Source organism: Apodemus sylvaticus, chromosome 11 (genome assembly GCF_947179515.1).
Source record: "Apodemus sylvaticus chromosome 11, mApoSyl1.1, whole genome shotgun sequence".
Taxonomy (NCBI): Eukaryota; Metazoa; Chordata; class Mammalia; order Rodentia; family Muridae; genus Apodemus; species Apodemus sylvaticus.
Window position 1 is genome coordinate 72,470,797 of NC_067482.1, and position 17,227 is coordinate 72,488,023.

The 17,227-nt window shown below is 46.7% G+C and overlaps 1 protein-coding gene across 1 annotated transcript; it reads left to right on the plus strand.

The window, feature by feature from the left end:
• Znf518b (zinc finger protein 518B) lies at positions 1 to 16,092 on the plus strand. Its single transcript, XM_052198832.1, has 3 exons — positions 1 to 103; positions 1,988 to 2,267; positions 9,702 to 16,092. Exon 3 carries the CDS (start codon positions 9,894 to 9,896, stop codon positions 13,149 to 13,151), a length of 3,258 nt encoding a protein of 1,085 aa, XP_052054792.1. The 5' UTR covers positions 1 to 103; positions 1,988 to 2,267; positions 9,702 to 9,893; the 3' UTR covers positions 13,152 to 16,092.
• Positions 16,093 to 17,227: the final 1,135 nt, after the last annotated feature.

The window sequence follows — 17,227 nt, forward strand, 5'->3', positions numbered from 1 at the left end:
GGGACCTACAGCGGGCGCGGCGGCGGTCTGCGGGCGGTAGCCGGCGGTCTAGACGCCTGTCCGTCCGCCGGGATCTGGGACCGTGCGGTGCCGCGGCGTCCGGGTGAGTGGTGCTGCGGGGCGGTAGGGGACCTGGGCGGGCGCGGCCGGGTGTGGCTCCACGGTTTCCGCGTGCGCGCCTCCGGGCTGGGCGGATCGGGTCGCAGACCCACGGCCCACCCTGCGGCCTTTGTGCAGCGCCGGCTCAGCCCCGCGACTTGTCGCGCCGGGCTGTTGAGCCGGCTTTTTAAATGATGCCTCGGCCCCGAGCAGGAAGTGTCGTCAGGAGGCCATTTTTAAAGCCTCTCGGCCTCTGAGGCCGGCTTGACGCGGCTTTGGCTTTCAGCATTTGGAAGACACCCCATCTGTGACCGGCCGGCCCTGAGGGGACGCGACGGTGCGCCTCCTGCACTCGCACCTCGCTCAGTGCCAGAAGGCGCCCTGGCCTCGCCCGGGAGAGCGTGCATCCCTGCGAGCGCGCCAACAATAAACTTGAGGACCACGCTGGCATTGTCTTTGGAGCGGGTGTCGGGGTGGGCCTGTCCACAGAAGACCTGATTCTGGGTGGGATGAGTCTTGATGTCACCCTTTGCAGGACAACTCCATCGCAGCCTTTCAGTTTGATCTTGTTGCCTGGAGCTAAGAGATTGGGTGCAAATTAAGGCAAGGGAAAGGGTTCAGAAGAGGAGAAAGAACCAATGCAAAGTTTATGACCCGAAAAGGGAAAACCAAAAAATCGGAAATATCAAACCCCTCTTATGTTTGTTGAGTATTTGACCTACCCCCATTAAATTCCTTCTGCCATTAAAAAATAGGATACCAACAATATTTATCAGTTTTTAAAAAGTGAACCATCAAGCACGTTGTCCTATTGAAAAATAGCCTACCAACCCAAACTCAATGTTGTGTTTGAGGTCTTAAAACATTACACCCTAAGTTTAGAGTTGAAATCACCTTCGAAGAAAATTCCCTGAGCACCAGTAGCTTGCAACACGTACTACAGAAGACCAGCCAGCAAGCTTGGGAGGGCGTCTCAGTCCCTCTAAGTCACACATACAAAGTTAAGCCCAGACCAGGACTATCCAGGAGAGCATGCCCTTGCCAAGGATTCTGGAAGCCTAGAAATATTTACTTGCTTGCAGCGTCATAGTCAGCTTTTTTAATTGCAGGCATTATCCTTATCGAAAGCATGCATTTATTTAAAATATGTTTTTCTCTTGGATCCGTTATGTTAGTCCTGACAGGGGCATCTGATATATCCGGCCCTTTTATGCTGGTGGCTATTGAAGAGTAAAGGAGAGCTTTGTCCTCTCTCCTGGCTTCTGCGAAGATGTCACTCATTAATTTTAAGCCCACTTAAAGAAAGCAATTTTTTTCTTTCTTGTCTATCTGCCTTTAAGTCAGAGGGTCTGAGACAGTGTTTGTGCAAGAGGCAGAACAAAGAACAGGTTAATAATTGTCACTGCGAAGGCTGCCATTTTCTTTACCCACTCCTGTGTCCTCTGAGCCAATGCAATGGCGGGCCTTTCATGGCCAAGTCTGCTGAGACTGTGGTAAGTGGGGTCCTTTCCGGTAAGGATTTTCCCTGCCTTGATTGTTCCTAAACTGCCTTTGATCTCCACTGTGTGCTGTTGCACCCCTGCAAACCCAGCCGCCTGCAGAGAAGTGGCTGGTGTCTATCTAATCCGGACTGTCCCTTCATGGGTGGGAGTGGGAGGCACAGGATAACCAGGGAGGGATTCTGAAACAGGCATGCGCCCCACTCCAGCAAGGAAGCCATCCAGTTCATTTAGGCTCCTAGGAAGCCCCTCCTTTTTAAGCTTAGACTGACTGCCACTGAGAAGTGTTTTGAAGGTTGATTTGTTTTGTCTTTTCTACAATAAATGTATCCAAGAGGCCACATCTTGCAGATCCCAGACTTACACCCAAGTGTCTGACTCTGTTGCAGGCCTGTCGGCGCAGCCCTGGCTTCTGAGCATAGATGTCTACACCACGACCTGAAGTCCCAAGACTTGTGGTCCTTAGTGGCTAATAAGGCCTGAAAGAAAAGGAAGAGACACAGAGACTTGCCACACTCTTGACTTCTGGGCCTGGAAGAGCAGTGCTCCAGAGGCCAGGAGCTCACAGGACGGAGTTTTAACTGGACAGTGCCTGCCACTACTTCCCACCTCAGTGTGACCTAGAAAAGCCACACACCATCTCCAGGCCCTTCGTTTTAAAAGAAGCAGGTAATTGAAGTTTTGTTTCAACGCGTGTGTAGGACCATATTGGCCTGCTCCTACAGGCACCCTCCATGGCTAAGGCAAAGGTGCTGTAGCGTCGGCAGTCAGCCAGCGACTGAGCATGCCTCGTCAGCTTCCTGATAGCAGGGTCCATACTGAATCTGCCCATCTACTTCTGGCTCCACTTAGACTCCTTAGGGACAGCAACCCATACAGGCGTGGCCTAGCACACTTCTCATCAGTGCTGCTTGTACTTGGCCATGCCCAGACACTGTGGCGGGAGAGCAGGGACATTCGGATTGATGAGATCTATACCTCTCAAAGACCTTGGTATTTCCCAAGGTAGTGCCGCAGGTCAGTGGCGAGGCCTTGACTCTTACATGTGAGCCACCTCACTACTCTGAAGGCAGTGGCCTGCCCCCACCTCTGGTGTGAGTCTACAGTGACAGGTTTTCTTGCCATCCCCTGAACCTGTAATTCAGGTGGTTCCCAGCCCGAGTCACATACAAGAATCATTTTTGAAGCCTTGTAGACTCGTGTATGGATTCTGCCCTGCCACCACCTCAGTTAAACCCCAGTCTGTGAGAAACGGAACCCAGACAGCAGCATTTTCAAAGCGCCTAAGTAACTTCCTTTAAACACTGTGGGCTTATCCAGACCGTATTTCCCTTAATGCAATCAAGGCCAATGTTTCCCATTGTAGAAGGAGAGATTGCTTCTCTTTTATTAAACTATTCTACAAATTTGGGGGGTTTTCTTTGAGGCCAAAAAGGGGATGAGGGAAATACAAAATTGTGTTCATACTAAATAGCTTCAGAGACCTTGGAGCCCTTTGAAGGTTTTAAATCTGAAATTTGTACCTGCTGTTTGTAATACCCCTTGGTTGTGTTTGTGTGTGTGCACACGCCCATGGGCACACACATGCACACACACACTCGTGTATCCTCTCTAGTACTCATAAGCATATTTGCTCATTAATGGTCTTATTTTTCACATTTACATTACAAGCCTTGAACTTGAAGGACTTCAGCCTTAGTCTTACTCCTGCCTTTCTCAGAAACTATTGGGAGAAGTGGTCCATGACACACATCCCTTTCTTTGTTCTCTGGTGTAGAGTTCACTGATGTTCTCTGCAGAGCCCCTTTCTCCGTCACCCCTGGGAGCTCTGTGTGTAGACCTTTCAGTGTCTGCCTCTCTGCGGAGCTTCCCTGGACCCTTACACTTAGAGAAGTCTCACCAAAATGTTGTCATTGCCCGACAAGATGGGCTCTCTGTTCCTAGCTACTTGCATTTAGATTTTCTTTTCATCCATCCTCACATCAGCCAAGTGGTAAATTACCCTATTTTACTACTGCAGAAACGCAGGCAAAGTTAGGTTAAAAGTCTAAAAATCACACGGCTAGATAGCTAGCAAGGCAAAGGCCTACCTGCCCTTTGACCCTTGTCCTATGGTTTCCCAAGGACCTGTGCTCTGAACACTTAAACTGTAGTCCCTAAGAGAGCAGACGGTCAGATAGATTGCCACAGCCTCTATTCTGTTGCCCCTACCATACACCTGCTTTCAGAAGACAGTGAGACCCTGGGGGCGGTGTGTTTTGTCACTGGCATTTGGACATGCTTCTTGTCATCAAGGTGACAGTCATCCTTAATCATTCCTGAGTGCAGGGTGGTCCAGCATGAAGAGCCCACAGAATGACGGGAACTACCTGTTTATCCCAACTTTCCCATGTACTCAGTTCTGATTGGTAGTCACTGAAGCACTTGCCAAGGCGGAAGATGATAGGCTGTTTGTAAGTCTAATACTGGCATCTTCCCCGTCCAGTCTCTGCTACAGGCCACTAGCCATTATAGACTCAAATAGTATTAAAAAGGGTTCACTGAGGGGGCAGGCGCAATAAGTCATAAACAGAAGGAATACGTAGATGCAGCGTGTGAGTGGCAGGCACACTGCTCCTTGCCTGGCAGTGAGGACAGAGAAATCATTTACCAAAGGACCCAGCCAATAAGGGTTGAAGAGTTAAGCTTCCAGCAGATTCTTTTGTTTTTCTTGGGTTCAGAAGCAGAATCCCTGCCCTGGTGTAATGGATGTGGGCAGAGCCACAGCAAAGGGAGGAGACCTGGACCAGAATGACTACAAAAAGCTCTTGGATTTTGCTTCCCCGTCACTAAAGATAGAGCCGGTCATCTGTCGTGTTCAGCCGCGGGTGTGATGCCATGTCTGGCCACATTCTTTCCTCGTTGGCAGGTAGAGGGGACATTGACTACGGGCCTGTTGCATGGTGTGACTGTGCTTCCATCACAGAGGGTGGGGAAGTAGCTGGTTAAGTAGCTGACACCTAAAGCCTAGGGTGGGGTGCGTCCAGCGATGTCTTTCTCCCAAGGTAAGCAGCTACTGCCCTGTTACCGCTGAAGCTGGCAAATGGTTTCTCCCTGAGTCCCTCTTGACTGTACAACCAAACAGTGTTTAAATGTAAAGGGAGACTCAGCTATATTCTGGAAAGAGCCATGACCAGGCAGCTGAGAAAAACTATGCTTGACATATTTTCTTCATGAGACCTGGTGAACCAATGGCTTTCCTGATACCTTTCGCTGGTCCTATGGTGGTTACCCTTACCGACAACCCTGTGCTGTAGGCCAGGGAGCAAGCAGTGTGCCCCAGGTCACACACAGCAAGTGTTGGCTCTGCCGTTTAAAATCCTGCATTGTTTCTAGAATGATGATGTAAGAGCTGGTCTTCCATGCTTGGCCCTTTCTGACCTGTTGAACACTTATAAGCCTTTGGAAGCCATGCACTTCCTTCTTAATGAATACAAACTTTCATGTCCCTGACTAGCTTTTAGTATTGGTAAACTGGATCTTCAAGTTAAATTCCCCCCCTCCCCCCCCCCCCCCCCCGTGTTCTTGCAATAAGTATGTAAGAAATCAATACAAGTGAGCCCAAAATTAAAACATTAAAAGCACAACACAAAACTAAACAAAAAAACCTCACACATAGTGCATGCAAGTGCACTCCTGTCCCTACCTCAGTGCCGAGAGTGAGGGTGTGGCACACAGAACTACTCCTATGTGGTGGTACATGACAGTTGGCTTTGGCTTTTGGTATAGTTAATTCTGTTGTTAAAGAGCTCTTTATATGCTGCTAAGTCATTGATTATAGAAAACAGACAATGTTAAATGGATCTCCTTCTGGGCCATTAACAGTACTGAGCCCTTCTGAGTTATCTGAAAGAAAAAAAAATGGTATCTTGCCCTAGGAGCTGTGACGGTGGATGTCAGTGAACTTTGCCACTGATACCTTGGTTGCCTTTGGTGTGAAGTGCATCCATGTATAGCCCTCTGTCGGCAGTGTCTTAGGTCATCCTTGGCCCTCTGTCCATTGATAGTAACTTGCCAAAAGGATTCAGCTTTATAGGCAACTGGGTGTGAACCAAACAAAGGACTTGTGTGCAAGGGACGATGCTCTCATTCAGGTGGGCCGTACCTGAAAGGTGTCCCCATGTCCATCTCACTCACTGCCCATCTCCCATGCTGCTGCTGCTGCTTACCTTCCCCTTGGGGTATTAACACTGGACCTGTGTGCTGTGTGGCACCCAGCCACACAAGTTGCAAAGATCAGCTAGGACTTTAAAGAACCCCCCCCACACACACACACCTCCTGTTTTCCACCATGAGAGAGGAAGCAGCAATATTGTACTGAGGATAAAATGGTATATAGCCTAGATGTCTGGCTTCTCTGCGAGGATAGGTGCTGATCGGTCTCAGATCTCACATTCACACCTGTTCTCAAAGATTCTTAGTTTAAAATACAAATTGTCTCCAACTTATGATTGTTCCCCCAAGACTCTGACTTCATGACTGTGCTTGTGGGGTGCAATCATCAGGAATCATACTTCTGGGTTTGTTTCTTGACATTTTATCAAGCTGGCCATATGCGGCACAGCATTCTTGTGATGTTGGGTAGCAGCTGTGACCTGGAGCTCGAGGTCACCCATGCTGTCACAAGTGTAAGCCATCAGTGCTGCACCACGAACTGTCTTCAAAAATGAAATGACTTAGTTACTGTATGTAAACTATCTAGCATTCAACTAAGCATTCTTAGTTGAAAATGGGCTATGCTATGTTGTGACATGCTGTAGGCGAGTGTGTTGAATTTGTATTCACTTAGGACAGTCTCAGGTTTCAGTGGGTTGTAACTCCCTCGGAAGTTAGGGAGCATATGTAACTGCTTAGATGTTTTTGCAGAGATGGTATCATAGGACCATCTTATTTGTCAAACACTCAGAGCTGGCCTGATTAACTAGCAACACTGCTTCAGGATATTCTCTGCTTCTTACTGATAGTCATGACCCTGCTGGCTAACTCTATTTAAACATTTAAAAGGATTGAGAGCCTCCACGATGTGAAGGGACCTGGCAAGAACAACCATGTACAAGTGTTTTCCTTCTTGAATCTTTGAAGGTGTGGAGATAGGAAAACCTGAAGGAAGCTTTGCAGGTGGAGTTCTTTGGTAACTACTTATAGTTAAGGTTCATGTAATGAACTGATGCATTGAAACCATCAAAAAGCAAACTGTGCAGGGCAAGTGCTTAAATTAGTGCACCACCAGCACCACTGCTACCCATGTTATAAAGTCATGGGCTGGTAGATGGGAGTAGCCGTTGCCATAGTGATTGGGTGCAGATCTTCGGGACAGAACTGAGAACCAAGAACTGCCTGGCAAGAGAAGGGCTGTGCAGGTTCCTAGCTGGGCCCAAGACTGAGTCCTTTGTTTACCTTAGAGTCAAAGTGGAAAGGGACTTACAGGGAACCATCTTCATTTTTATTTCAGGGTGAATTGTTGACAGTGAAAACATAACTAAATTTCCTAAAGAGGGAAGGATTGGGGGGGCTTAGAGTAGCCAGTGTTTAAAGGACTTGAATGGATCTGGAAGCTGGATTTCAGCTGCCTGCAGGCTTTATGTCAGGGTTACCTGGTGCCTTAACTAATGCTGTGTTAACAGCCCCTTCTGTCCTAAGAGGGAATACATCTCTAGAATGTCTGTGTTTGCATGGCTCTTAGAGTCCTCCACGATTCAGGACCACTGGGCATGAGCTCTATGCCGACTTGAGCCTCTGTATTCTGTGGCTCTGGGCTTGTCCAGGCCCTGAATTGCACTGAATGGCATCTGCATGAAATTGCTGCTGAGAGCATGTTGAAGATATTCGTGTTCTTAAATTATAAAGTCTTATTTCAGAGACCAACAGCCTCAGGCTTAGAAACCTAATCCCAGCATTTATCCTATAGATGAGCAAACACGTGCGTGTAGGTCACTGCTTGAGGTCACTTTGTGTATGGCAGGAGTTCTAGGAAGTCACCCTGTCTCCTTTCACATGTGCCAGTTTAGAGATCTGGAAAGTAAACTGTATGTTTGTTTCCTCTACTGATGCCTCTGAAAGGCCTCTTTCCATCTACGCCAAGATACAGTGGAGTAGAAAGGCTGGTCTCTGCTGCCAGTTAGGAGCATTCGTGTGTCCTGTATAAGTTATGGTCCTCTGGCATACATATCTGCTTGAACTTGGAGGGGTCAGACAGTATTTGCCGCCCCCCTCCCCCAAGGCCTTTGTCTCCTTGGTGCTGCATCTGGCATCAGGACTTGGCCACATGCTGGTAGTTGCTTTGGGTGAAGGGAACCATCATTCACCAGAGCTGGGCAGGAAAGAGAAGACTGCAGGTGAGCTCACAGCTCGTCCTTAAATGTAGTCTCCAGTGTCTTTCAAAGCTGCCTTTAAAGGGTTTTCTACCATGTCTGAATGTACAGCCCAGAAGCCTGTGCCTGCCCTGAGCTGACCTTTCAGACTGGCTTTGTGGAGCTCTTGGCTTAACCGTCCTATGCCAGAAGGAGCTGTTGGTTCTCCTTCACTTTCCTGCCCATCACCAAACCTTTGAGTGTCTGTGTGCTTCCTGCCCTGTGGAGACAGTCATCCTTGCAGCTCTGTGGCTGCATGGTGTCCTTGGCCCTCATTGCTGGATGAAAACATAGAGAAAATTGTTCAAATAAGGCCAGTTTGTTTGTTTGTATGTTTGTTTAAGATCATGAAAGACCAGCTTCAGTAGACTCCAAGCAAGAAGTGTTGTTGGGCTCCTAGTTTGTATCTTCTGAAAAGCGTCAATACATTATATACTCTCAACCACTGTATAACATGTGCATGAGAATGGAAGAGCTTACTTGTTCTACATGTTTCCTTCACCTGTTCTAATCCAAGGCATCATAGCCCACCGATACACTCTAGTCCTCCCAGATCAGAAGGGTGCTGTTGTTGGGATATAAATCAGAGCATATCATTCCGTTGATCCAGTCTCTCTCTCAGTTCTTTGTCACACATACAGGAGGAGCTACTGTCCTGTGTCCCATTCTGACCATTCCACAGCCCCCACCTTAACTGATTCTTCAAGGCCCACTTCCTACAGATCTTGCCTTCTCTCTGCTTGACACATCCTTTTTTCTGAACCCCCATAGAACTCAGTCCCCGCCTACCAGAGGTCTGGATGTCCTTTGTCCACCCGGCCCACATCCTCCTTACAGGAGCTCTTCTATCCACTTTATTTTTTTGATATTTCTTTACCAGTTTTGGTTTTTTGGTTTTTGTTTTTAAACTGCCATTTAACAACCAAATAAATGAGAAACACTCTCCCAAATGTAGACTTCATAAGGGGAACACAGTGATTTGCCCATTTTTCAGCATTTTTAAATTCATTGCATGTGTACTCATGTCACAGAACATGTGTGGCAGTCAAGGAACAGCTTTCAGGCATGGGTTCTCTACTACCTGGCTAACAGTGTTGGCACCAAGTTTATCCACTCATTGAGCCATCTCATAATCACTGCCCTCCAGCTCACAGACAGAGCACCTAGCACTTGGTGGAGGCCCCTGAAGATGGGGCCTAAATCACTGTATTTGAGTCAGTGGTGTTAGCATCACTCGTGGAAGCAAAGTGGGTGTTGTGAGTGAGAGTTGGCTTAATGCAGGTGCACATGCGAATGGCCAACTTTAAGCCCTGGCTCCACCACTTGGTAATTCACACATGAAAACTGAGATGGCATGACATGATGATGTTTTGCAAGGCTTATATGAAGCTACCTACGAAGTTGCTAGAATGTACTCATCTCAGTTAAACAAAGCATTCCCTTGTCAGAGGTGATACTGAGCTACTGTTAATGTCCTTCCTCCAGGTAGCTCAGGCTCATGGTTGGTCTAGAGAGGAGATTCCTAAGCACCTGAGCTAGAGAATGTTTTTTAGTTTAGGTTTGCCAACATGGTTGTGTTTGTATTGCTGCAGCGAAGTAGTTTGGTATCAGTGTGTCCACAGAGCCATTACAACACAACACAGTGGAAGTGGTGGTAGTTTAGCTAACCCTCAAGCTTCTGTACTAATCACGCCTAATGTTTTTCCCCCTGTAGTGTTGCCTGGAAACAGATTTGAAAGCATTCATATTGTGGCTCACATATTCCTGTGAAAGGACACAAAACATTATTGATTTTTAAATATTCACCAAGAAGTGCCTGCTGCTCCACCAGTCACGGGTGTGGAAGGATGCCTGCAGAAGGTTTCACTGAATGACATCTTTCTGAATTTCAGTTGGCTATGTGCATATGCAGATAAGGGAGATGAAGGATATTGGAGAACAACTGTATACCACACAAGTGAATGGGGGACCCAGTTCCTTGACCATGTCCCCCAAACAACCTAATCGAGCAACTCGGCCAGAGAGACAGGAAGCGCAAACCCTGTTGTACCAAGGTTCAGAGGCAGAGGCTACCACGATGACCATTGCTACTTGTCTACAGTGCAAAAGTGTTCACAAGATCCCCACTCAAGACTTGAGGAAAGGCCCCGGGCAGAGCCAAGATTCTTATGTCTGCTTTAAGTGCAACCTTCGAGCAGTGCCTACTCAGCTGCATTTTGTGAACAACAATGCTGGTGCTGCTCATGTCAGAAATGAAACGGAAACCATCTCAAGTCCTGTAAATAAGTTTAAGGTTAGGAACTTCAAGCCAGGCAAATACTACTGTGATAAATGTCGGTTTTCTACAAAGGACCCGCTGCAGTACAGAAAGCACACTCTGCAACACGAGGAGATCAAGTTCATCTGCTCTCACTGCAGCTACATCTCATACACGAAAGGGGAGTTTCAAAGGCATCTGGTGAAGCACACCGGCATCTTCCCTTACCGGTGTGAGTACTGTGACTATGGTGCTATTCGCAATGACTACATTGTCAAGCACAGGAGGAGGGTCCACGAGCGGGCTGGTGCCAAGCGGCCATTTAAAACTGTAGCCAAGCTGGAGCCCAAGAGGACCAACATTTCAAAGCAGAGCATGGAACTCTCGAAGGCTCCCAGTCCCAGGGCTGCCTTCCAAAACAAGTTGTCAGACCAGCTATCTCGGTTCTCTCTCCATGCAAACAAAGACAAGACACACGGCATGATGTTATTACCTGAGCTAAAGAAGTACCAAAAAGACGTAGTGTGTATTCCCAACAAAGTGACCCTGGCTGAGCCAAGGGACGTGAGCCTGTTGGGGAACAAGAATGTTGAGGTGGAAGTGCTGTCCCCCTCAAAGGAACCTGTGCAGCCAGGTGTGCCACTGACTGTTATGGCACCCTCAGAACTGGTGGTCCCCACCAACTGCCTAGCCCAGTTGATGGATGTGAAGGTTGTCAATGGCTCACAGCAGCTCGTGCTTAAACTGTTTCCGTTGGAAGAAAACACCCGCCTCGAAACAAGCAGAGGAGATGGAGGCACTTCCGAGTGCATGAGTACCGACAAGGGCTCAGGAGGACAGAAGAAAACGCTTTCTACAGAAGCATCGAGGTCACTAGCAGTGGAAGGGAATGCTGGAGACTTTGTGGGCCTTGACCGTCTGCACTCTTTGGTTCAGAAACAGCTTAAAAATGTGAAATGGGTGAAGTCTTGCAATTTTTTCATGCCCAATTCTGGTGTACACAGTCATCAAGAATCTTTCCTCGGTTCCGATACAATTAAAGATTTGCAAAAGTCTCACAGTCTGTGTCCACCTAGAGCCCTTCCTTCTGTTGCCATAAAAAGTCATTCTCCAGCCTCTTTGCAAAGTAGTGTTTCCTATGGTCCTGGAAGCACAGTGAGCCGTTTCTTGAGTAAAGCAGCTGTTGCTTTTGCTGAAGACGGAAGAGGTTCCCGCAGTGACTCCCAGCAGCTCCTTCCACTTGCCTCGTTGCCTTCAAAGGTTTCCTTCTCTGGAGAGAAAGACTTATTGCCTATAGGTGAAAATGACTTAGAAGCTAGAAATAGGATTAGTCGTCCTGAAACAGTGGTTTCCTCTGATAGGAAACTGGGAGACAAGCAGACGGAAAGCAAGGCAGTGGGAAATACAGGCCAGGTTTCCTCTGGGCAGAAAAAAGAGTATTTACACATAAACATTACTGGGGAAGACAAACTGAGGTCCAAACAGCCTGGGGATCAGCCTGTGCAGCCCAAGACTTCTGAAATAGCAGGAAACACGTTTGAAGGCCCAATCATCTCATCAGTATTTTCGCTGAGCTCTGGATCTGAAAATGTGCCAGAGGGCATTAAATGGAATAGTTCAACAACCAAAATAAAGTCCATTGAAATGCTGCGCAGAAAGATAGCGCAGTTAATTGAATCTTGTGGCAAGCCTTCCTCTTTGTCGGCCAGTAGTGCTCAGAGACGTTCCATAGGTCAGGCACCTAAGCTGACTTCAAAAGCAACTCCCAAGGCTATTCAAGAAATGAGTGTGTCTCTTACTAGCCCTGGTCCTAGTCCTGGCCCTACCCCTGGCCCTTCTGTGGGTCCTCTCCAAAAACCTCCAAATGAGGACAGTATTACTGGCAGCAGACAGCTTGCTCCACAGCAAGTCTGTTCCCAGTTTGTCAGTGCTAATGAAGGGAAAATGGAAAGCAGAGTGACCAGAAAGACTCCTGTTGCTACTCCAGTGCTGATCCCCAAAGGGGCTGTATTGAGGGTCCTTAACTCTTCTGAAGATACTCACATCATAGAGGCCACCTGTGACACACCTGTCAGCATACCTTGCAGTGAAGCCCAGTTAGCAGGAACACTTCCATTCTGCCCTATGAAACAGACAGGCTCAAGCTCCCAGCCTCTGACATGCAGAAGTGGACCAGTAGACATGTCCTCAAGTCTGGAGACATCTCTTCGGCCCAAATCAAGAAAAGAGGACCCTATCTGCAGTGCCACTCCTAAGAAAATCGTCCCTGTGTACAGCGCAGCACCAGGAAGCAGTGACTCCATCAGGCAGGGAAGGCCAATTTCTAGAAACCTCACTATAAGCAAGAATAAAACCAAGCAAGTGAGCTCAGCCAAGAAGAAAAACAAGATGCAGGCTAATCCCAGCCGCTATTTCAAAGACCCCTCCTTTTTTCAGGTGGCAAGGCAGCTTCGACTCATAGCTGCCAAACCAGATCAGTTGATTAAATGTCCCCGTCGGAACCAGCCTGTCATCGTGTTAAACCATCCTGATGTTGACTCTCCCGAAGTGACCAATGTGATGAAGGTAATCAACAAGTACAAAGGCAACGTCCTCAAGGTTGTCCTGTCTGAGAGGACTAGGTGTCAGCTGGGTGTCCGGCGGTACCACATGCGGCTGACCTACCAGAATGTGGCAGAAGCCAACCACATGAAGAGGCAGATGATGTTGAAAATGAAACTGAAGAAGGTGCATAAGAACAACTACCAGGTGGTGGGCTCGTTGCCGGACGACCCTGCCCAGTGTGTCTTTAAGTGCTGGTTCTGTGGGCGACTCTACGAAGACCAGGAAGAGTGGATGAGCCATGGCCAAAGGCATTTGATAGAGGCCACCAGAGACTGGGATGTCCTTTCTTCAAAGGGCAAATGAGTGAAACTTTGAATTTTGAAATTTGATTTTCTTCTAGTTTTCATGGCTTAGGGTCGCACCCTAGACCTTTGATGCAGTAGAAGAGAGGGAGTTGCTTATTCCTTAAGAGTCACCATAGGAAGGGTGAGAGCCCTGTCCTTCCTTACCTGAGCTCTGTGGCTCGACCAGGGAAAGGTGAGAGGCCCTGAAATTCTACTGGTTTTGATTGAAAGGATGTGATGTTCTCCCCAGGTTTTCAGTGGGATCTGAGGCCTTTCTTGAGTAGTTCTTATTTTTCTGAGTAGACACATCTTTCATAATCCATTTAGAGGGGCAGGTTTATGATTGACACACTTTTTAGATAAATGCTGCTGAGGGTTAAGCCTGTCTTGGTGCACACATCCACTTTGATTTTGCTTCAACTCTTCCAGAATATTTGCTACATAGTAGAAATTAAATTTTTCTACTTGATGGGTCGTCTTAAATCTGGTTAGAGAGCGCTGTGCTTGACCCCTCCCACTGTGAGTACTAGCTGTGCTCTGCAGAGCCAGGAGCTTTGCTTTCATTGGGCATGTATCAGCAACAGTTTTTAGGAGAAGAAAAGACGAATTTTCAGAATTTAGCTTTTGCTTGCTTTTAAAATATCTTGATTAATAATATTTGGGTAGGGAATACATAATTGGTTTTTTTTGTTTTTGTTCTAGGTAAAGAAGGATAAATATATAAAATTAAGTCTGTTCTTTGCATCTAATACTCCACCAAACATAAATGGCCATTTTAAAATGTGAAGGAGCAGATTCATTAAAAACAGCCTCAATGGTGCCATTCGAGGTGGACTTGAAAGCAGGTTATGAAGGGTCTGCTGTGGCTGGCTGGCTTTTCACTTGGGGACACAATGGGAAGCCTCGGGGGACGCCAGCACACTCGAGCATAGGATCATAGGACTCCTCCCCAGGCCAGATCTGTTCTCCTTTTGCCTGTTCCTGAGCAGGCCCTCCTGGGGAAGGACCTACTCTCCGTGAACATCCCTCATGAACACTAGCAACTGCAGCAGTCAACAATATGGAAAGAGAACCCCAATTGTGTGTGGAGACTTTAGGAACACTACCCCTGTTTTCAGTGATAGGAACAGGCTGCTCCTAGTCTAGCCTCAGATGCTCCTCTCTCTCGCTTACATTTCCTGGGACAACTTCCCCTCCACCGAGAGGTGTTAAGACTCACCGATCTACAAGGCACCTTTGCACCTTAGGAGAAAGTTTATCTCCTACATGGGGAAGGCTTCCTGGGCAAGAGCAACTCAGGCAAAGGGCACCTGTGGCAAGCACAGGTGACCTGGTCACCAGCCAGTAACCTTGAGAGTGTGCATCCTTGCGGACTTAGGGATAGACGCTGTGAGGGGAACGGGGAGGGGCGGTTAGATCTGAAAATGGTACTAGCGACTTCTGGTCTCTGGGTAATCGGAGTGCTGACTTTGCCCCTTCACATGGCAAGTCTTAGTTTCTCCTCTCACTTGGGATACTCCTTTGAAGCTTGTTTTTATCATACATACTTCTTGGGTGCAGTTCAGTACCTGATCATTTTGTTAATTGATAATTTTAATTTAAAAGTTGCATTTTTATATATGTGTATATATGTGTACACATATAAATATTTTTTACCACATGCAAATTGCAACAGCTAATTTTCTGATTTCCTATTTTATAATGATACATGAGCTGGGGAAATATAAAGCTTTTTATATTCTAGAAATAATTTATTTTGAAAGAACATTTTTACAATGGTTTCATCTCATTTTTAGAAAATGAAAGCACAGTAACTGGTGGGACCTGATTCCCATGAGCAAACGGGAGTAGACAGCCCCTGTGGGTCATTGTATCGTGGCATTTAGTCATGCTTGGTGCTCGGTGGCTGTGTGATGCCAAGCATTCTGAGGTCTGATCTGTGATGCAGGCTGGTAACCCTCCGGCTCAAACTTGAATCTCCCGTGCTGTGGCAGGAGAGGCTGTGGGATCCCCTCTTCTCTTGCTGCCGCACAGCTCCCCACCCCATCCCCAATGACTAGACCAAGAGCTGCCACAGATCAGTGTCAACAGAATACTTACACTCTGCTGCAACAGCTGCTGTTTTCAAGTATTATCTAAAATAACTCGTACTTGTATGGAGTTGGGGTTAGTGAGCAGAATATGTAGTGAATCTTTGGGGAATTTTCATAACTACAGTCCTTGTTGAGCAACTCAGAGGGCTCCTGGAAGCCCTAAGCTTGGGAAAGGCGAAAGTGACTGACTTCTCTAACAGAGTTTTAGACATAGGTTAATCATGTAGGTAAGTGTGTGAAAGGACTCCATTTCTAATGGGTTGGAGGGAGAAGGACAGGAATGTGATACTTCCTTCCATAGTCTTACCTTGACCTTGGAGGATTTCTAGTCACTACATTTTGTTGATAGTACTTATAAAATTATTTTAAACTTATTTTTTAATCTAGTTTTTCTTACTTTGGGGGACCAGAAACAAAAGGATCTTCTTATATTTATGATATAGGCAAGTAGAGTAACAAAAAAAAAAAAAATTAAGCCTCTGTCTCTTAAGTGTCCTCTCAGTAGATTATATTTTATTCAAAATTTTATCTCTAGCCGAAAACATTTCATGAGCCCCCATCATATGTCACACACGGTTGAATTAAACTAAAGAAGATGTATCGACCCTTCAAAGTTCCATCCCTCATTCTTTAGAATTTACATAGCCACCCGGAAGATGAAGGTATGGTGTTGTTCAGCCTTCAGAATAACTTTTGAATCTGTGAATGTCTTTATGAGCAGAAAACAAAACTTTGTCCTAACATGTCAAGCATTACAGTTCCTGTGTGAGGTTGTGTGTGTCTGCCGCTCTGGTTCTGAAACATGTTTGTATATAGATAGAAAAGTTGGCATCCGTTTTTGTTTAAATAAAGCAACTTTAAAGATCACTGCTCTTTCATTTCAGATATTAAACAGGGTGGCTTCAAAGTGCAAAGTCTTGCATGCACTGCTGATGTGGGTCAGAGTGCTGTTGCCCACAGTACAGGCACTGAGTTCCACCAGGCCATTAGACACCTTGCCAGAAATACAAACCCCGATTTGAAACTACTCAGCCCTTCTGTTTGGCTTTACGTCACAAAAGAGTGATTTCCTACCAGGCTCATTGGCCCCTGTGGCCCCTCAAGGAGGGGGATTTGAGGTGAGAAAGTTGTAGTTGTCAGGCAGCTTCCCTGAGGCAGTGGGAACACTGCTGCTGTCTTTGGTCCAGATCAGCAGCCCTGTACTTGATGCCACATAATACTGGGAAGAAGGACCATGCTGGGGGGAGGGGGGGATTTTTGAGACAGGGTTTCTCTGTGTAGCCCTGGCTGTCCTGAAACTCACTCTGTAGACCAGGCTGGCCTCCAACTCAGAAATTCACCTGCCTCTGCCTCCCAAATGCTGGAGGCATATGCCACCACTGCCCAGCAGAACCATGCTATTTTAAAAGTATTGATAATCTCATTGCTTTCGTGTCTTAAGGAGACCTGATCTAGAGGTAAACACCCGCCAAGTGAGGTGGGAAAAATGAGTTCCAGTCAACAATTTTTCTAACATTCATTACCTGATAGAGAAATGAGCTGTCATCCTCTGGAGGGTTCCTCTGTTCAGTTGTTCCCTTTGATGGTTCCCAGTTCTGACATTTTAGGATGAGATGGCATGCCTTTAGGTTTTATTGTTACCACAATAGAAATATAATGCAAGGCACCTGCCAATAACAAGAGAATGTAGTATCAATTATGACCTCTTTGCCAGCACCTTTAAAATACTTTAGTGTTTTCAGTACGCTCATATTAGTGTGTTTTTTAATAATTTAGGAATCTGGTATGTTTCCCTATTTCAATTTTGATGTTAAAAATTTCAGCTATAGCCAAAACCAATTTTGCCAAAACTCTGAAGTGTTTAACAGAAAGTTCTTCGACATTGTTTCCATCTTAAATGGTCACCATACCCTCATTTCGAACTGAAGCTCCAAGGATCCGGTCGGTACCCTGCTGGCCCATCCACACACAGATGGGCATACTCCCGACACACTGGCATTTA